Raw genomic sequence first — 22,366 nt, forward strand, 5'->3', positions numbered from 1 at the left:
TCTGATATTACTCACATAGACCTTCTTTTCTGTCCCATACCCTCAGGGCTAACACCAGAAAAATACCAGAAACCAGCAAGCGCAGCCTCCTCTAGCTCCCAGGCCTCATCTCCCCAGAGAACCACATAGAGCTGTCCATAGTGATCATTTTTCTGGCATAGAAACAAAGTCTTTCTTCCATCTGGAAGGATTTTGTGGCTTTTATCTTCTTCTTGCTGACATACTGAGGTTTTTTACTCCATTAATTGCTTTTTTTCCCTTACCCATTCTACCAGCTGGCACTTTCTTTTTTTTTCTTTTTTTTTTATTATAATTAGTAAAAGGGTTACATGATATTTGCCAGATAGAAGGTGCATTAATTCACATACATTGATACCCTTTCACATGTCTTGGTACCCATTACCCTCCCCCCCCACACCCCCCACCCATCTTGGTTTTCCCCCCTTCCCTATCAAATTTCAAATATCCAAATACAAATAAATTCAATATATCAGATAACAAAGTGAGATACTATACCAATATGAGATAACCAAGGGACAGCAAAGGAGATGAGAGACAACATAGTACATTAAGGACAACAATCATTCATTATATGGCTTTTGTTTCACTATCCTGGAGGTCCTTTCAATTAGCTTCACATTATATGTCCTTATGTATCAAGATTTTGCTCTATTGCAAATCTCTGCTAGTAGAGCCCAAGGTTTCTACTGATTATGACGAATGAGGGAAACCATTGAGCCTAAGTTCCTTTGAGTCTGGCTTACTTCACTTAATATGATTTTTTCTAAGTCTTTCCATTTCCTAACAAATGGGGTGATGTCATTGTTTCTGACAGCAGCATAGAATTCCATTGTGTACAAATACCACAACTTGTTGATCCACTCATCAACTGAGGGACATCTAGGTTGGTTCCATATCTTTGCTACGGTGAATAGTGCTGCAATGAACATTGTTGTGCTAGTGGGTTTAGTATGTCCTTGTTTCTGGGTGGTTGGGTAAATTCCAAGTAGTGGAATTGCTGGGTCATAGGGGAGTTCTATGTTTAGCCTTTTGAGGCACTGCCACACTGCTTTCCATAGTGGTTGAACGAGTTTGCACTCCCACCAACAGTGTAGTAGTGATCCCTCCTGGCCACATCCCCTCCACCAGCTGGCACTTTCTACCGCCCACTGCCTCTTTTACCCAGCTCATAAAAAAAAGTCACAAAATTTGGAAAGAAAGAAAAATGACTCCTGATTCCTTGCCTGGTGTACACACACACACACACACACACACACACACACACACACACACACACACACAGTAGCCCTGTCCTTGGCTTGAGCTTGGGGCCTGAGAACTGTCCTTAGGTTTTCTCAAGGCTAGAGCTTTATCACTTGAGCCACAGCACCACCTCTGGTTTTTTCTCTGTATGTGGTATCAAGGAATTGAACCCAGGTCTTTGTGCATGCTAAGTAAGCACTCTACCACTAGGCCAAACTCCCAGCCCTGCCTGGTGTATATTTAACTCCATTGTCTCTTATGTATCATCCCTCTACACTCAGACATTTCTACATAGTAGTCTAGACAAGCAGCCCTCATTTTCTTAGCTCCTGTTCACTGCCAGTCTGCTGCAGTCCAGAATCCCTATTTGTATCATTTCTGAAAACTCTGACTCAGAGACCAGCCATAACCTTCCAATTGTCAAATTCTTTTAGAATTTACCAAGGTTCATTAGGTTGGTGGTTTAGATCACTGTTGACTGCTTCCTCCAAAATTTTTCTCCTCTGAATTCCTAGGCAATCAGATCTCTTGAGTTTTGTCAGGCAATCCCATATCTTCAGCAGCACATGTTTTGCAAATGTAAAGTGATTTCCAAATCTTTATGCAAAGGAATCAAATTGCAAGTGCAGACATAGCTAACAAAATCTGAAGCATTTCTTCCAGCTATACCCAAAATGATCATTTATCAAGTCCTTAAAATGTTAACTAGCCACCTCTAGTATAGATCTTATATTCACACGGTTATAGTAAATATTTTAAGATCTGACAATAAAACAGGAGACTTTAAAAGATCAGACAATAAAAAGAGATGTTTATGCCTTTTAGGTAACAAATTGACACATAATATTTTCCTAATCTATAGTCTTAGACTACATATTTTGGATTTTATGAAGCTCTGATTTTATAATTCTGCTGAATAAATCTCATACAAGTAGCCAGCAATAAAAGGCAGTGATAGAATGCTTATCTTATGTCCTTTATATTAAGAACTTTACTGGCAACAAAACATAATGAGTTAGTCTTCTTTCTGGGTACAATATTTTATATTGGAGCCTAAAAGATATATTTGAGAGTATTCATATGACTTTAATGGAAAACTGGACAACTACAAAAGAAATCTCTCTTTCCCATCTCTCCTTTCTGTCTCTTCTCTCACTTTCTCTTTCTCTCTCCTGATTGTAAATTTGTTTTAAGCAACAGAAAGTCTAGATTAGAGTTCCTGATACATTTCAAGGGCATTTTTCTTTGCCACAGCTCAATCAACTGTAAAACTCTTAATGCTTTCCAACTCTTACTCATGCAGCACCACCTTCAGAAATTACCTAATAGATGCACTCAAGCTTGTGTCAGACTGGCTGGTGAGTCATGGAGACCATTTGTTCTTCTGCCAAGCACATAGCTATACCATATGTCCCGGCCTCTGTACCATCAGGTGTCCTGGGAGACTGGATTCTAGAATGTAGATTCCATAGTTGGCTTCTAAATTACTTCCACAGAAATGAAAGCTTTAAAAACAATGGAGGAGCCACAGTGTCCGGGCAGACTGAGTCTCTTGAGTTATTGCTTGGTGGAAAATTGATTCCATAACTTGAGAAGAAGATCTAAGTAAGTGTTTTAGAGGCCCAAAAGGGCCTGTCACAGCAGGGATGGCAGTAGAGTTCTACTGCTACATACATTCAAGACCTCAGCAGACATAGTTGTGTCCCTGTGCCTTCAGAAGGGCTCTCTGCAGAGATAACACTTAACTAAGAGCTAAAGGAGGAAAGGGATCCTGAGAGATAAGGCTGCTAGAAGAGTCTTCCTGGCAAAGGAAACAATAAATACACAGAAATTATTTCTTGGAAGAAGCTTCCAGTTAAAACAAAGAAGGTGACATTAGATGCCCTTTCAATACTGACTGTTCCAATTGGTCAGTCAGTTAAGCTGGGCTTTCCTAGCCTACTGACTTTCTGAAAAGAGTGAGCTGAAGAGAAGGTTGTGTCACAGGCTTCACATTAAGCCCTTCATTGAGCAGGAGAGCTATGGGAAAAGATGAAAATTGTACCATTATTTTTACACATTGGAAAAGTCCAAAGTGGACTTGTATTGTTTTCTTTGTATCCTTCATTTTCTATTTGTTTGCTGATATATTTGCTTAGGGAAAGTAAATGAAATTTGAGTCCTGATGAGGAAGTCCGGACACAACACAGATGTTTTTCTCCTTCCTGAGACAACAGGCAGGAGGGAGACAGGTGAAAATCAGAGATTCTTCAGGAGTTTCTCCCTGAGCAAACTCTGCCTGTATCTACTTGGAATTCTCAATCATGATGCAATTTCTTAATGTGACCAATTTGTCTTCATGTAACTATTTATGCTTATACTCTGAATATAAATGAAAGTTTAGTATTCCATCTATAAGTCATTTTAGAAATGGCTTTTATATTTTATTGAAATAAAATGTTTGTGAAGTAATATTGGCATTTTACATTTGAAATATGCAATCCAGGAGCATTAAGAATATTCACAATTGAGGCCGGGAGTTTGGCCTAGTGGTAGAGTGCTCACCTAGCATGCACGAAGGCCCGGGTTCGATACCTTGGTACCACATACAAAGAAAAAGTCAGAAGTGATGCTGTGGCTCAAGTGGTAGAGCTCTAACCTTGAGAAAATCCAAGGACATCCTGAGTTCAAGACCGAAGACTGGAAAAAGAAAAGAATATTCACAATTGGGTTGTATAGCCATTACCATCAGTTTTCCAAGACATTTCCATCAGCCAAGCATAGTTTGTCATCTATTTTAGTCAGCTTTTTGTTATTACAACAAATTTGTGTTATTTTGGCCATAGTTTTGGAAATGACCAGCTCATTGCCATAGTGAGGTGACATATGATAGTGACAACATGTGACTAAAGCATATATCTTATGGCCAGTATGAGAGAGAGGAAAAGGAGAGAGAGAGAGAGAGAGAGAGAGAGAGAGAGAGAGAGAGAGAGAGAGAGAGAGAGAGAGAGAGAGAGAGAGAGAGAGAGAGAGAGAGAGGGAGGGAGGGAATGTGTGTAACAGGGAGAATATTCCACTTCCAATAACCTAAAACCTCGCACTATGATTCTAACACCTCCCAGTAATACTAATTTGGTGACTAAGTTTTTAACATTTCAGGTTGGGTAATCTAATACAGACTATAGAAGCACCCATTAAGTAAATATCTCATCCTCTCCTGCTCTTTTTTTTGTCAGTCCTGGGCTTGAGCTCAGGGCCTCAGCAATGTCCTTGGACTTTCTCAAGACTAGAGCTCTACCACTTGAGCCTCAGCATCACTTCCGGCTTTTTTCTATGTATGTGGTACCAAGGAATCAAACCCAGGTCTTTGTGCATGCTAGGCAAGCACTCTACCACTAGGCCAAACTTCTGGCCCTCACCCCTGCTTTTAACTTCTTATAAATTCTTTTCCATTTTTTATCCTTATGAAGTGTTTGTGTTAGATACCTCATATCACAATACTTGTCCTTTTTGGTCTAGCTTATTTCACATGTCATGTTTTCATAGATTATCCATGTTATACCATATGCCAGAATATCCATTTTAAGGATAATATTTCATTATACCTTCAATTACTGTTTATCTATTTTAAATCAATTAGTTTAAATTTCTTTAAATGGTGTTTAATTTACCACTTTAAATTTCCCAACTGAATTAATTGTAATGTCACTCTTCTGAAACTCTTTAAATATTCATCTTAATAAACAGAATACTTCCTGGATTTTTAAGCAAACCATGTAGATCTAGTAAAATAAGCTTATATGTATAAAATAAGGCTCAATTTTTCTTAAACATCACATAGGTGTAATAAAGTTCTCTCATGGCTTTGAAACTAAAAGCACAGTAATCTAATCTAGCTAAAATTTTTTAATTGATTTTAGAGGATGAATCTGTTGAATCTACCATAATCTATCTGAATTTACTAAGAACTGCAAAAAATAATTCAAACCAGTATGACACAAATTATCTGAATGACGATTTTTTTAAATACTAGTTTGTAAGAGTATTAACACAGTGGGACTGGCTTACTTTGTTATCTCTAGTGAGAAATACACATCTCTGATAAGTAAGTATCTCAAATTGTGAATGCTACCTGTTCAGGAAGTTTTAGATAGGAAGCAGGACCTAAATGTCAAGGAGATTCTTCTTTTCTTCTAGTCATTTGAAAAGCAGACACTCATTTGTTGGCACAAAAGTACATCTTCTTCCATACCTTTCAGATGTGAGTAATGGAGCCATTCACAGCACTCAGACTCAGATGCCATCAGATTTGCATAAACAAGGTCCCCTTCAGATTAGTTCTTCAGAGCAAGGTACTAGCTTCTCACCTAGATCAACAGACACTTGATTGATATCCCACTTGCTTCTTTAAACCTGATGGCATTTTATATTCTTTCTATATTCTAGGTGGATGTCAATCCCTGGAAGGCCTTTTAGTGTTTGACTGTTTGACTAAGCTGTTTCATTTGCATCTTTTCTTGTTCTGAGTGAGGTCATCAACCTGACCATATGTGAAAGTAATTATAGTCTATAATCCAGATCCATCGTATTATTATTTATTTCAGATGTTTGGACAGCCTTTAATTGTTACTCTTTTGTAGATTTGTTGATTTATTCACTCAAGAAAATTATTGGGTTAAACTGACATGTTTGATTGAAGTCTCTTTAAACCATCTATATACCTACTGACAGAGAGAGACAGAGAGAAAGAGAGAGACACAGCGAGAGAGAGACAGAGACAGAGACAGAGACAGAGACAGAGGGAGACAGAGAGAACCAGTCCTGGGATTTGAACTCAGGACCCTGGCACTGTCTCTGAGCTATTCTGCTCACTACAAGCACTTTAGCACTTGAGCCATAGCTCTACTTCCAGCTTTTTGCTAGTTAGTTGAGAATAAGAGTCTCCTGGCCTTTTCTGCTGAGGGTGGCTTTGAACCATGCTTATCAGATTACAGCCTCCTGAGTAGCTAGGATTACCAGCATGATACACTAACATTCTGCAAATTGTTTTAATATTATTGGGAGATTTCTATGTGTAAGATCACAAGGATACAGAGATAAATAAAATGTCACCTCTTTCCGAGGAAATCTTAAGATGTTTACATGATTGCAGAATAGTGAGCAGCTTATAGAGGGTGAATCAGATACACAGAACATGAATGTTCAGACTGTTTAGACATAATCATAAATGGGCATCATATCACCAGGAGAACAAACAGCAAAGGCTATGCACTGTAAAAGCCAGAGAAAGTGTTGAAGTCACAAAAGCTAAAAGAAAGGAAGACCTTGGGAGAGTCTGGATTACATGAAAAGTCATAAATAGTTGAGTCTGTTTAATTTACTAATAGAATTGTAGCTCAGCCCTTGATTCTATCTCGGATTCTATCTTACACCAATGAGTACTTACGTATTTTATATTTGAAATTCATACAAAGTCAACATTTATAAACACACACTGGTGAATACCTTGTTTTTCTAACAAGAAGTGACATTTCCAAAATACTCTCCCTCAGCAACATGCACATATGTGCCCACAAACACCACACACACATACACACACACCACACACACACACAAGCGCGTGCACATACAGAGAATGAGGGCCATGCTGATATCTTGTCACTTCAGTACCCACTCAAGCATACCACATATGATGCTTTGCCAGATAATGTGGAACCAATGAATAAATTTAATGTTGGGAATGATCTGATCAGATTCCATTTTCTTGGAACAGTAATTCATAGAAAGAGGAAAAGATTTAAAAAAGAAATCTCAGGGAGGAAATGGCATTAGAAAATGAGGATTGTCTTAGGGAAGGAAGAACCAAAAGTAACAACAGAGGCTATTAAAAAAGAAAAGAATATTTCAGAGAGGAAATGTCCAAAATTGTAGAAACAGACAATACAAAGGAATTATATACTTTAAAGATAGCAAGTATTTGTCACTTGGTTTATAGAGCAAAGTAAAACATAAGAAAGGAATGATGAAAATGTATTGGGGAAAATGAGATAACTATTTTAACAAGTTGTTATATGGAAAAAGAATTCATCTAGAGCTGTTTAGACAAATTCTCAGACTGTTTTCAGTCTTGTACCTTTTTGAACATGATTTTCCTTTTAGCCATTCTATTCTGCTTCACTGCCCCCAAAGAGAGTCTACAAACTTATCATCCCATTATTTTGACATTACATTGTCTTACAAAATTTTAAATGGGAAGAGCCTGTCAATTCTGTGATTTGGGGAAACATCTGAAATCAGAAAAGGAACAAAAGCCAGAAGCATAGCTAAATGAAGCTAAAAGTGTAATACCAAAAACAGAAAAGTGAGATGAGTTTAGGAATACTTTTTGATTCTTGTTTTACCCAGAAGAGAAGGTTCTTCCAAAGGAATAATAATTCATACAAAGAGAAAAAACATGGGGGCCTTCTGTCAAATCAATCTGAACAAAGAGTAACTGAAAAATCATAAAAATTTTGGAGAGAGCCTAGAGTAAAGCCAAATAGTTGTTGGTAGTCATAAGCAGCAATTGTACCCAAATACTGGGCTATTGGGAAAGATTCATTTGAGGGAATATGGACTGTAATGAAATGAGGCACAATTTGTATCTTTCCAAGAACTGAGACATTAAAGAAAACAATTGTATATATACTATGGAAGATGGAGCCCAAAGAGACCAAAAAAAATCGCTTGTGACTTTTTCCATTAGAAAAAAAATGTGAAAATCAACATTAAAAGTGCATATGTGTTATGTTTGAGTATGAGTGTTAAGAATATCTTTGTAAAGATGAGACAACACTTACAGTAAAGAGCCCAGAGCAAAGACAGATAGTTGCTGTCATCAAAGGGCTGGGATAGAGACACAGGCAGCTGCTTCCCAGACGCAAGAATCAAAGCTAACTTACTAAAGCATATCATCACATCTAAAATAGTAACACTGAAAACAGGAAAGAGTCACTTCTAGCATTTTGTACAAAGGAGATATCCCATTTGCAAAGATTCTCATGGAGAGACATGAAATGCTAAGAGACAGAGCTATCCTCAGGGTGTGTGCTACTGGAAGAGAAAATAGAGAATAAAAACAGTGCCAGCCAAAAGCTAAAGAAAAAGTTAATGAACTTGTCATGCCTCATCCCTTCCCCCCGCACACACATATCCTGCCACACATGTGCACACACAAAGGACACACTGCCACAAATATCATTGATCCTGGGTTTTCTTTTATCTGCTGAGCCATCTCCAAACCTAGAGACCTGCTTGTACAAATTTGCTTTTAGTATGCATAGCAGGTAAAGCCTGTAGGCTTCAAAATGTGGCTGATGAATCAATTTCTACTCTTCCATATTAGTTCTTCATTCCATAGAGGAAACGAATCCCAAGTTTCTTGCAAGTTCACTAGAGACAGAATGCTTTTCTGGAAAAGACGGAGAAGAAACTAGGAGAATTTTCACAAGTCATTGTATAATAGAAAACTAAAGAAGGCTCTTGGAATTTTGGAAATCAATAGTTAATAAGCATGAGATGTCAAACTGAGAAATTAGATGGCTATTGTGTGATTTTAGGAGGTGAGGCCTTTGAGAGATGATCAGATGGTTCAGAGAAAAGCCATAAAACACTCTGTCTTCTAGCATTGTATTCTCTTCCCCAGGCTCTCATTTTCCTGGCTCTTGTTCCCTATTTTGTGAGGCAATACAAAAACCCTTGTCAGAAGCTACCATATTCTTAGACATTTGACCATGAGCCAAATAATTTCTTTCCTTACTAGTTTTCTAGGTTCATGTATTATGCAACCAACATTGTTGTTGGTTTAAGTGGTAGAGCATTAGCCTTGAGAAAGCTCAGTGACACTGGCCCAGGCCCTGAGTACAAGCCCCAGGACTGGCTAGAAAAAAAAAATTCCATGAGACTCTTACCTTTAATAAACAAGTGAAATAAATACATACATAAATAAACAGATAAATAAATACTAAATAAAAGTGGAGATATGGGTTGAATGGAACCAGACATGTGCAAAAGAAAAAAAAAGTCGTTGGGTACAGTGGCTCATGCCTATAATCCTAGCTATTCAGAAGGCTAAGGTTCAAAGGATTGCGGTTCAAAGCCAGCCCAGGCAGGAAAGTCTGTGAGACGCTTATCTCCAATTAACCACTAGAAAACCTGAAGAGGTGCTGTGGCTCAAGGGGTCAGATAGTATCCTTGAGCTGGAGAGCTCAGGGACAGTACCCAGGCCCAGAGTTCAAGCCCCATGACCAACAACAACAACAAAAAAGTCAGGGCTGGGAGTTTAGCCTAGTCATAGAGTGCTTGCTAGCATGCATGAAGACTGGGGTTCGATTCCTCGGTACCACATACATAGAAAAAAGCCGGAAATGGTGCTGAGGCTCAAGTGGTAGAGCTCTAAACTTGAGAAGAAGAACCCAAGGACAGTGCTCAGGCCCTGAGTCCAGGACTGGCAAAAAAAAAAAGTCAAGTGAGAGCAGAGGGCCCTGAGTTCCAAACCATCACTGGCCCAGGCAGCTGTACAGTAACTCACAATTCTAGCTACTCAAAAGACTGAGATCTGAAGATTCCAGGTTTGTATCAGCCTAAGCAGAAGAGTCCACTAGACTCCATCTGCAGTATAGTCAGCAAAAGGTCAGGTTGGTAGTGTGAGGTGTGATTTAAGTGGTAAAGTACCAGCCAAGTGCAAGGCCCTGAGTTCTAAGCCTAGTACCAGCAATAAAAGAAAGAAAGAAAGAAAGAAAGAAAGAAAGAAAGAAAGAAAGAAAGAAAGAAAGAAAGAAAGAAAGAAAAGAAAGCTACAATTTGTTAAGTACCTATTAGAAGGGCCTAATTACATTCTAGTAAAAATAACAATAAGCCAAAGAACACAAAAGGTATAGCTTAGTAGCAGAGCACTTGATTCGTGTGTGGGAAGTTGTGAGTTCAGTTTTCAGCACAGTAAGAATTACTTAAATTGTTGCTCATCATCTTGAGTCTTGTATTTTCTCCCAGCCAAATTCAAAGTTCAAGGGCTCTATTCAGTGACAAGGCAACACTCAGTTGGGTCCAAAACAAAACCTTTACCTTCTAGTAAGTTGGTGAATGGAGTTAAACATAAAGGACAGCCTGAATGCTCTCTAGAAACGATGTGCTTCAGCATTTGGAGCATCAAAGTTAAAATGAAACTCCAAATCTAAAGTCCTTAATTTACATAAATTTATGGCATCAAAATAAACCTCTTTAATGTCAGTCTGTTCAAGATAAACCTCTAACAATATTTTAAATTCTATGTTAGCTCCATAGCAAGTATCCAAGATAAAATGTATTTGTGGAAATAATGGAAATGCAAATTTTGGTGAAGTACAATATATGAATAAGAAAATCCAAAAAACACAGTGTTCTTACTAAGAAACTTATGGAGAGTTATATACAGAATTAAATTTCATGGGCAATTATTAACTGGACAACAATAATATTGCAATACTTTTGTTTAATTGATGGCTTCTGCCTTTTATAAGAGAGAGCTTAAAGTTATTTTATCATATCATTCAGGTCATATCAATTCATTTTGAATATAAGAGTATTAATACAAATGTGATTTATTCCATACACTACAATACTTTACCAGTGGAAATAGAAACCTTAGTTTTCAAGAATACATTTACACACATATGTTGAATAAATAAATGAATATACTTCTATGATAAAGATGTTGTTTGAAACAAGTGAAAAGACTGTTAGAGCAAGAAGGGCACATTTCTCTTTCCTGTATCAATCAAACATTAAAGATTCACCTTGTGGTTTGTTTGTTTGTTTATAGTTAGAAATATTTTTGTAAATGACTCTTCTACAATTTAGTTGGACTACAATTAAAGATCAATTGAAAAATAAAATTAATTTTTCAGTAAAATTTTCCCTAATATCAGCTTTCACAGATTTGAGAAAATTCCTGCAGTTAAAATCTTACTAAAGGAAAACATTTGGATTTGTTCTCACAAAAGCAAAAAAGGGCCAATTTAACTATTAAAACTCAAATATCTGACAAGATTTGATCCCTTATTGTTATAATTTCCTGTTTGAAATACCTTGCCTTGGGAAAAGACTCTTAGGGGAGCTCTGATTTTAATTGGAGAAATTGTGTTCTGTTGCAGAGTGAAAAGAAGTTGATTTGGGAGGGCTGAGAATTTCCCAGCATCTAACTTTGATTTCAAAAAAAAACAATCATAGATACAATTTACATCCTTGGCCTTATAAAAATTTTGCCAAAGAAAAAATACCCAAAGCTTGGGAAAATATTTGAGCTAAAATTTATCATACACATCACACACATTAAGAACTTGCATGGGATTTTGCAGTACCAACTAGGAGATTCTTTCCTCAGTTAAAGCATTATAGGAGCAGTGCTTCCTTCCCCTCCTCAGTTTGAATTAAACCAGATTTTGCAAACTTAAAAAAAATATATTATAGGACTGGCAAACTCAAGTTTTAAAATCAACTTGCCAGAAGACTCTATCAAGCATAAGAAGAAAGTTGTAAATAAATTTATGAAAATATTAATACTGAATAATATATGGGTGTATTAATTGTGTGGACTGGGGAAAGTGTAGCCTTTTTTTTCTTTTTCTTTTTTTCTTTCTTTTTTTGGAGGGGGGCGTTGGGAGAACATATGTGTCAGTAGTAGAGGCTTGAATTCAGGAGGGCCTGTAGAGCTTTATTTGCTGGTCAAGTGCTCTACCACATGAGCCACAGTTCCACTTCTGGTTTTGGTGGTTAATTGATGACAAGACTCTCACAGAAATCCATGTCCCGACTGGCTTCAAACCACAAATCTCAGATCTCAACCTCCAGAGTCATTAGAATTACAGACATGAGCCATCAGTGCACAGCAGTATTCTTTCTTCTTATGCTTTGAGGTATATGGATATATGGGGTCTTTGTTTTTGGAAATATTATTTTCTTAAATGTAATTTAAGAAACGGAACCACTATAGTCCTAGATATGCATAAATATGTGTGTGTACATAGTTATATATTGTTCAATTTTAAATCAATGTGCCTTTTCCTTCTAAAATTCTACTCATCAAAATACCTATTATTAAAAAGCTAAAGGAGCAGATATTTGACTGGATAACTAGTCTACTAAAAGCTTATTCTGAAATGACCCAATCCCTTTTCTTCCTCTTTTATCTCTAAAGAGAAATCTTTCTGTGTCTCAGATACGGTAACTTGTCATTGCAACTCTCTTTAAGGTGGTGTCCTGGTAACAGGTGATCTACTTGAAAAAGCATAGGCTTAGGCTCTTCTGCCTGCAAGGATGTCTAAGATGTTCTTCATCTATTGTTTTCTGAGCACCTAAATCTATCTGCTCAGTGAACTGGTAAGGTTTTGATTGCCCAAGGCTTACTGTACAGAGAGGCCACAGATAGTCAAGAATTCAATAGAACTTGTAGTCTAAATCATTTCTCTAAAAAAAAGGATCTTACAATGCCTGCTTAAATCAAGATAGAATACAATATTTTCATACTGTAAATTTTAGCACACACACACACACACACACACACACACACACCCTTGAAAAGTTAGTGACCTCATGTGCTGGCATACCTGTTGAATTACAGTGTTATCACACAATCAAAGCTTGACCAAAAATAGTATTTCCTGTGAACCATTGAAATAGAGAATTGAGGAGAAAGACTGAGGCTGTGAGCAAAACAAAAATAAATTAGGAAGATTACAAGGTATACAAGACCCATACTACCCAGGAATTTGTAAAACTTTTGCAAAAAACAAGTTCCTATTTCCTCATAGGTACCTTGAGGAAAAAAAGCATAGAGACAAAGTGTAGACAGACAGGCAGACAGAGAGATGAATGGATATAAAAACAGACAGATAGCTATAGACAGATAAAAGATAGACAGATGGATGGGATGGATATGTAGGTAGGTAGATAGATAGATAGATCAATAGATCTATAGATACACAGATACATAGATACATAGATCAATCTCCATATATAGGGAAAAGAAGCCATGTCTTCATGTATGTGGACAAACACATTATTTATAATTACATATTTTATTATTCACTAAGTCAGCTTTTTACCCTAAGATAAAAGAATTGTAATTTTCAGATCCTATGAGCCCAGATAATTTGTGTTTATGAGAATGACCACACGTTTTACATAACTGACAATATTTTAGTAGGCTTTCATACTAAGTATTCATTTTCCTATATTAGTATATAGATTCTATTATTAATCCTATGCATATAGTCTACTTTAAACATGAAACAGTATCATATGTGTTTTTATTTCCACATTTATTCAACTTGGGCTATTGTATTTTCAGTTGATTTCATAGGTGGACTTGACACACATTCCTACTACCAGGATCATATTGAGTTAAAGCCTGTTAAACCTGTAAGTAAAGGCATAGAAAATATTAATCCTCTAACCTGGCTGAAACTAACCAAACCATCAGCAATTTGGAAGTAGTACTTACTAATCATTTCTTTAACTTTTCACTCATATCTAAAACACACCTTTCATACGTAACCCAACACCATCACTATTTTCCATCCCAGAAAATACTTGAAGTGGGTGATGGGGTTTACATTTCTAATATGATGCTTTGCCTTATTTTTCTTACCCATAGTTAATTTCACATCACAATGATTGCAACTGAAAACCTTTATTATTTATTCTGCAGAAGGGAAGACTGGATGTGTGTCTTAAAAGAGAGAAAGATCTAGGTGAGCATCCAGGCTCTGCATGTGGGGTTCTGGCTGCTTTCTTCAATGTCTCTGAGACTTCTGTCATCTGTAATATTGCCACAGAGAGAGAAGGATGAACTAACAGGAAGGATGATGTAAAGTGCACACAGCTCACATGTATAGCTTTGTATTATTCTACATATTCCAATATTTTCCTAAAAAGTTCAGAAACAAGTTTGCTATGCCCCTACACAAGGGGAGGGAGAAAAAGAAAGTCAGCAACAGGAAAGAAAGTGCCACCAAGTGTAGTTAACAGTAAGAAAGGAATCTTTGTCAATCCATTCATAAAATAAGAAGATAAAAGTAGTTGCTCAATTTGTAAAAAAAAAAAAAAAAACAATCTGAGGAGCAAATAGAAGAATGTGAAGAATAACGTGAGCTCTCATGAGCTATCATATGCTATCTCATCCAAATCTCCTGAATATACAAAATACTTGATTAGTATTCATGACTATGAATTTGGAAAGAGTCAAAGTCTCACTCCAAGTTGTGTGATTGGCTTCTTTCCTGGATCGTAAACTCAGGTACACCTTCTCCAATGTTCTTCCTATCCTTTCTATTTAGTTCAACATGTAATTCCATGGTGGTGGAGGGTATTGTGTAAAATAAATATGGCAGAAAGGCTCATCTATTCCATTTCTGCCAGAGGTTCCTGTCCACATCTGCATGGGTCTCCCAGCATCTTGAGGACTAAAGCCGTACACAGGCTGCACTGCCTCCTCTGCTTTCCCTAGCATGGGGTGAGGGGAAAGGATTTAATTTCAGTCTGGAAGGACGAATTAAAGGAAGCATATCACACAGACTTCAGTAATCAGTGCTAAGTTTGTCACATGATAAATATTTAAATAAGTTTTCATTTCTTAAAAGTAAATCCAATTTGGAAAAACAATTGCCCTATAAAACACCCAAGACCAAGTTTCTCGTCTCATTATTCTTGCTTCTGCATGCTGGTAAACAATGTCATCCAAATGTTGGTATCTGTGTCTCTGAGGAGCTTGACAGGGATTGTGGCAATAGTAAAGATGCTGAGTACATTGGAAATTAGAAAAAAATTACTGAAACCATAGTAACTCAAGAAGCCTTCATGTATTTGCCATAAGATAAGAAGACAAATGGGTTCTTTCATCTTGTTGTGGAGAGCAAAAAGGAAACTGTGGAGATATTGTGATATGAAGAATGGTGCAATGTAAGACAGGTCTTTCTATTAGAGAAGATGATTAAGAACTGCAGTTGATGGATGTTGATAATGGGTTTCATGACATTAAAAAATGAATTCACACATACCTACTCACCTGCAAAATGTTCTTTGGAACGCCCCAGGGGCAAGTGACTTCCTTTTATGTTTTCCGAAGAAACTTCCACCTCTGTGAATGCAGAATATATAAAACATCCTCTTCAGATCACGTAAAAGGCTTTGATCAAGTCCTCCATCTCCTCAAAGGGTTTTCTCTCAGCCTCTGTTCAGTGCTGAACTTACAGCATAGCAGCTGAATGTAGCATAAGCCAGAGGCTGCAAAAAGCAGTCAAATAGGTTTCTACTTTGGAAGAGTATGCATATTATCATGTCAGATGAATATGGAACATCTTTCAACCATGATCAAACTGGGCCTGAATTGAAATCTTTGTTCAGGAAACAAGTTAAGAGGTCAATGTCTGTGATCTTTCTCTATATGCAAATATTGTAGCACAACTCTTGGCCTCTACTGCTTGATTTCTTTCTTTTTCCTTTTTTTCTTTCTTTTTTATTATTACTCATGCAGAAGCTTGAACTCAGGGTTTGGGCACTATCCCTTAACTTTCTACTCAAGACTGTCATTCCACCACTAAAGCCACAACTCCACTTTGGCTTTTAAAGGGTTAATTGGAGGTAAGAATCTCCTGGTCTTCCCTGGACAGGCTGGCTTCAAATAATGATCTTTAGATCTCAGCTTTCTGAGTAGCAAGGATGACAGGCATGAGCTGACTAATCTCTTTTGATAACCAGTACATATTGGATTACCATTGTTCCTAGTACACTGTTACCATATCAGCCCCAGTGGCTGTGCACAGAGTTTAGAGAAAAAACCAACCTTCTGTGTTAAATTGGTAGGTAGAGAGGAGTGAACACTGCTTTCTAGCTTTCATGACAACTGTTTAATCCCCATGGAGTACAAAACCAATTTCTATGAGAGGGTGACTTAATTAAGGAGACTAAAAAAAACCCTTGGAACACCCCAGGCATGTATATACAAACAGATACCTTTCAGTATGAGATGAATAGATCTTAGTTGACAGACCATTCACCAGTGACCCTCCAGCATTGTTCAGGAGAAACTTCAATACTCCCATAGTCAAACTGTGGGTGAAAGCGTATGCCGGGAGAGCTGAGATGACTCACATTGAAGTCTGGCTTTCCACAATTTGTCTCTTCCTTTTTACACTACTAATACCAAAGCCATCTTGTCCCCATTGATTAAATAAGTCAGTTTAGTTCATGATATATCCATTCACTGATTATCTGAAATATGTGTGTACCAGGCACTGTCCTAGGTGCTGGTTGTATAAAGATAAACTAACACTTGAGATTTGGCGTCCAACAGCAGAAGGAGGCAGGCACAAAAATAATAAACACAAAATGATGCTGAAGGGAAACAGCTACTTCTCAGTGAAGAGGTTGTTCCAGAAGAAGATGCTGCGTCAACATAGAAGAGATGTGTCCAGTCTATCACTTTGCAGGACAGTTTGGTACTTTTGTACAAAACTACGCTTTCTCTTACCGTACAATTGAGTAATGAAGCTCCTTCAATATTTACTAAAGAAACTGAAAAATTAGGTCCACACAGAAACCTGCACACAGATGATTACAGCTTTACTCATAATTTCTAAAATTTGGGAGAAACAAAACAAAACAAGACTATCCTGTTGTACATGAATGGATAAAAATTAGTAATCCCGATGATTGGGTTATTTTATGCTGAAAAAAATCAATTTATGAAAAGTGAATGCAAGTGATGAAACAAAATAAGCCATACTGAAAAGGTTACGTATTGTCTGATTACAGTTATGCAATCTGTTGAAAAAAACAGAACTATGGAGACAATTACCTAGATGTGTGGTGGGAAGAGATAGGGATAAGTAAGCACAGAGGACCTTGATGACAGGGCATCTGTCCAGGACAGCACAGTATTAGTGGTGATATGTCATTATGTCTCTGTCCAAACACAGACAATTTGACAAGAGTCTGGCTTTGGTAACAATAGAGCACTAAAGGAACCACTCTGGTGGGGGAAAGGTTATGCTGTGTATAGGAAATCTCTGTGCTTTTTCTAAGTTTTATCAAGACCCTAAAACTGATTTTCAAAAATAATCTTAAAAAGAAGGACTGTGTATCTGGGTTCATGCCTGTAACCCCAGCTGCACAGGAGTAGGAAGAGATGGGAGGATCATAGTCCAAGGCCTGCCCACACGAAAATACAAGATCCTCTCTGAGAAACAAACCAAAATGGAAAGAGCTGAAGCATGGATGAAGTGGTACTGAAGTTGTTTGTGAAGTACAAGGCTCTGAGTTCAAACCCTAATACACACACACACACACACACACACACACACACACACACACACACACGAAGAAAATAGGTGTCTCCCAGTCTGGGAGCTAACTTGCTTGGCTATGGTATGGAGGATAGGGTTAAAATGGCTATCCTATGTAGTGTTTGCCAGAGTTCTCCCATACATGCAGCTTAACCTAGAAGGTAGCAGATGCTGAAGCAAAGCAGAAATGACAGCTCCTGCAGAGGACACTATGAGGCATTAAGCAGACATTGCTTTAGACAACTAAATAACAATGCTCTTTGTGCCTGAAGCTATAGAAACACTGTGACACATAGGCAGGAGTCTATCATGTTGCCACACTACCAGTGAAGAAGTAGGTATCCCATTTTGACACCAACCGAGCACCCCTTGGGGTCATCCCACCACTTCCCCACATGCTGACTCCACATTTCACCAGGACACATTGCAAAGGCTCCAAGCCAAGGGTCAAGTACTCAGTGAAGCTTTGTGGAGGCACTCATGCATTCGCTTGGCAAGGACACAGCAGTGACCCCAGAGGGAAATGACTAGCAAAAACAGATTTACCCATGGGAAGAAAAATAGCATAGTATAAACTCACAGCTATGAAAGTGAGGCTGAATTTGAGAGAACACTGTGAGCAATTAAATTAAACTTTTGTCAAAATCATGACTGGTGTATTTCCATCAAAATGATTAGCAACTGGGTAATAGGAAAATTAAGCTCCATGTAGCAGGAATCTGTCCCTTGAAAATAATTAGACTAAGGCAGTTGATCAAAAGGAGATAGCAGCTGAAATCTAGAGTTGAGCTGTCTAGAAGAAGTAGAGCCAAAATCTGATGATCCTAGAAATTTCCATGAAGATGCCCCGGAATTCAGTGAAGGCAGATTTGATAAAGACAATCAGCCCTGAACTCTTCCCATCACTTTTAAGTAGTCTTTTCTAAGACTTACAAATGAGAACTTGACTCCTCTTTTCTTTCTTGACTTGTCTGATTGCCTTTGCTGGAAGCTAATTTTTCTTCACAAAAATTGCTATAAGCTATGTGGCCACTGCTGATTGAGTGGCTGTTCCCACCACTAAATGCTAATAAGACAGAGGAGACTAATCCTTACTTCAAGCTGGCACTGTTGGAGGCCAGGAGTTTGGCCCAGTAGTAGAGTGCTTGCCTAGCATGCATGAAGACCCGGGTTTGATTCCTTGATACCACATACGTAGAAAGAAGCCAGAAGTGGTGCTGAGGCTCAAGTGGTAGAGCTCTAGCCTTGAGAAGTCCAAGGACAGTGCTCAGGCCCTGGACTGGCAAAAAAAAAAAAAGAAATGTACTCAATCTGGCACTGCTGTCACTCAAGGTGTCCTTACTGCCTGGTCTTTGTCTCTAAAAGTCCAAGATGGCAGAAAATCCATTCCTGCCCATGGTGGTATGGGACAGACACAGAGATAGGCAGGTCTGTTTCTCTTCCCTGAGAATAGCTCTTTTGTGCCAGTAGCCCTGTTTCTTTTTCTTTCTTTCTTTTTCTTTTTTGCCAGTCCTGGGACTTGAACACAGGGCCTGGACACTATCCCTGAGCCACTCTATGATCAAGAATAATGCTCTACCACTTGAGCCACAGCACCACTTCCAGTTTTTCTCTGTGTATGTGGTAGAGAGGAATCAAACCCAGGGATTCATGCATGCTAGGCTAGTACTCTACCACTAGGCTATGCTCCCAGCTCCCTGTTTTTAAATCAGTTTCATATCACACCATAATGTATTTATAATATCTAAATCAGACACTATTAGGAAATATAAAGTGTGTGTGTGTATGTGTGTTATACACATGTGTGCGAGAAAAGGAAAAGGCTGGGAAGGTGAACCAATATGCTTTTAAACTTAAAGACCAGCAATCACTGCACTGGTAGCTCATGCTTGTAATTCTTGCTACTCAACAACTTGAGATGTAAGGATTATGGTTCAAAGCCAGTCTGAAAAACAACAACAACAAAAAAAAAAACCCATGAGAATTATATGTAATTAACCACACATACACACACACACACACACACACACACACACACACACACACATATATATCACCAGCTAAATGCTAATAAACTCTGGCTAGATGAATAAAATGGAAATTCTTTCTTTGTGCTGTTTTCATTAATTCTTGATCAGCTAAACTCCCCATGGCCCTCCTTGCTGTCAGTCCCCTACAGCAGGAAGAGTGAGGTGACTGCACTGTTCTCACAGAGAAGTTCGCATTACTGGGCAAGGGGTCCCATTTCCCAGGCATCATCATCAGGCCCTGGAAATGGAAGGCATTTATGGAGGCATTACATCGCCTCAAAGGCATCATGGCTATAAGCACTGAGAGCATGTGACTTGTCCTCTCCTCCCCCAGGAGAGATGGGCTCCCCTGCCTGCCTTACTTAGCAAAGCAGCAGCTGCATTAGGACCCCTTCCCCTTCCTGGATTTCCAGTGCTTTCCCTTTCACAGGCATTAGCAACTTTCCCATCCATCGTGAGAAATAATTTCACCATTTTAGGGACTACTGTAAGAGCTTATGCTAATGTATAGTCATTTGATGGTGACCATGTAGCAATGAAAGGTCTGAAATTTGTATGGCTGATGTGGTTGGATCTTCTGATGATAATGGTTGTCAGTTGTCAGTCCTTAGACCTCTTTCCTTACTAGGAAGCCATGATATCAGTGCAGACAAAAGAGGACCTAGAATACCCCCCAGGACTGGAGGTTCCTCATTGTCCTATCTCTTTGTGGACACAGACATTTCTTCTGCCATGTAACCTCACTCTCTGCTCCCAGAATGTTATGAAGCCTTCTTCTCATGCTGCCTAGTGAACATAAGGATTATTTTCCAAGGTGAGGAAGCCCATATCTGAGTCATGCCCACTAGATCTCACCTCAGAAGCAGAGCTCACGTGAAAGAAGATTGGAATGAATCCTCTGAGATCTCCTCAGCTCCACAAACCCTACCACTAACAAACACACACCTACACCTATTGCTTTATCTTCAGCCTAGAAGGACTTTATGTACTGTGTGGATAAATGAAGTTCACTGTCCTTTCTGACTTAGAGATTGCCTAAAACTATAAAATCCCATAATAATAAAGACAAGTCTATCTTTCCATTTAAATCCCTGCTAAAATTCAAAGTGGTAGTAGGGAAGACAGATAAACTTCACACATAAAGAAACCAGATGTAATCCCCACACGAAGAAACCAAAGAGCAGAGGAAATGTCACAGGAAGATAAGAGTGAGACCAGGCCTCTAGGTGTTGAAGAGTGAACCCTCTACTTTCACAAAAGTGACTACCAAAACAAGGTAAAACTGAGAAGTTGAGAAATACTTAACTATTTTCAAATTATGACTAACAAATCCATTACAGAACATAGTACAGTTACTGAACTGAGTAGAAAAGAGATTTCTGAATAGAGATATAAGGTACCTGGACACTGTCTTTTTGGTTGTAATGCTTATAAATTGGGGGTTGGAGGGTTTAAACTTCCATGGCTGGGTGGAAAGACAAGAGGATGGTGAGTTGTGATGCTGAAGATCTGCAGCATTATGGGCACAGCTGTGTACAAGGCACAGCTGGTTACAGGAGTATTGGTAGCTGGATTGGAAAGCAGTATGCCCGAGGAGAGGTGAAAGTCTTCACAGAGATAAATTTTCGCTGGATCTTCGAAGGTGAGTGGAATTTGGATTAGCTAAGACTTCGCAACAGGGGAACCATGAGAGGTGATGTAGGTGGCACTTACTGTGTGGGTGTTGATTTTGTGCAAGGCTCCTAAATCAGAACCGCACATTCCCAAGGCTTCCTGTTTAGGGCAAAATCTGGAATATGCAGATTCTGTGCCAAAATCATGGACTGATATGTGAGTGCATGAAATAGAATCAGTAACATGCATATTAAGGTTTGGGGGTTTGTGTTGGAAAGGCAGACAGAAAGAGAGCAGGTGGCAGATTATTTTTTTAAGAAATTACTTCACATAATGAGTGATCGTTGTCCTAAATGTAACTATGTTATCTCTCATCTCTTTTGCCATCCCTTGGTTATCTCATATTGTTACAATATTTCACCTTGTTATCTAATATATTTTATATGTGCTTAATTGGTTATCTGAAATTGGATAGGGAATGGGGGAAATCAAGATGAGCGGGGGGGGGGGGGGGGGGGGGGGGGGGGGGGGGGGGGGGGGGGAGTGGTGTGGGAGGGAAATGGGGACCATGTCATGAGAAAGGGTATCAATGTTTGTGAAGTTATACACCTTCTATCTGGGTGAAAATAATGTAACCCTTCTATTAATCACAAAAAATTATGATAATTACTTCAAAAAACAGAAATTACTTCACACAATTATGGAGACTGGCATGTCTAAAATCTGTAGGTCAGGTTGGCCAACTGGAGACCAACAGAGATATAATATTGCACTTGGAGTCCAAAGGCAATTTGTAGCCCAAATTTGTTTTCCATCAGGAATCTCTCTCCCTCAAGAACTTTATAGTCTTTTCTCTGCTTCAGGCCTTCAACTGATCAGATAAGACTCACATATGTGCTTTACACAACACCTACTGATTTAAATTCTCATCTCATCTAAAAGGTACCATCACAGTGACATTTAAACTGGTATTTGAACAAATATCAGGGCATTATTGCCTAGCCAAGTTGACACATGAAATTAATCATCATGAGGAGAGGTGTATGTAAGAGAAATAGGTCCAGGGTTAGGTGCTATGAAAGCCAGACAAGGACAATGTTTAAGCATTCCACGGGATGCTGC

The 22,366-nt window shown here is 38.4% G+C and overlaps 1 protein-coding gene across 1 annotated transcript in view; it reads left to right on the forward strand.

Annotated features, from left to right (window-relative positions):
* The window catches only part of Nkain3 (sodium/potassium transporting ATPase interacting 3), a 518,782-nt gene that overhangs the window by 490,386 nt on the left and 6,030 nt on the right, over positions 1-22,366 (forward strand). Inside the window, exon 6 of the mRNA XM_090338872.1 lies at positions 13,607-13,677. Within this exon, the coding sequence (XP_090194998.1) occupies positions 13,607-13,677 (71 nt within the window). The remainder of the gene's footprint in view (positions 1-13,606; positions 13,678-22,366) is intronic.

The sequence above is a fragment of the Megascapheus bottae genome, chromosome 9, assembly GCF_031878675.1.
Source record: "Megascapheus bottae isolate mThoBot1 chromosome 9, mThoBot2.hap1, whole genome shotgun sequence".
Taxonomy (NCBI): domain Eukaryota; kingdom Metazoa; phylum Chordata; class Mammalia; order Rodentia; family Geomyidae; genus Megascapheus; species Megascapheus bottae.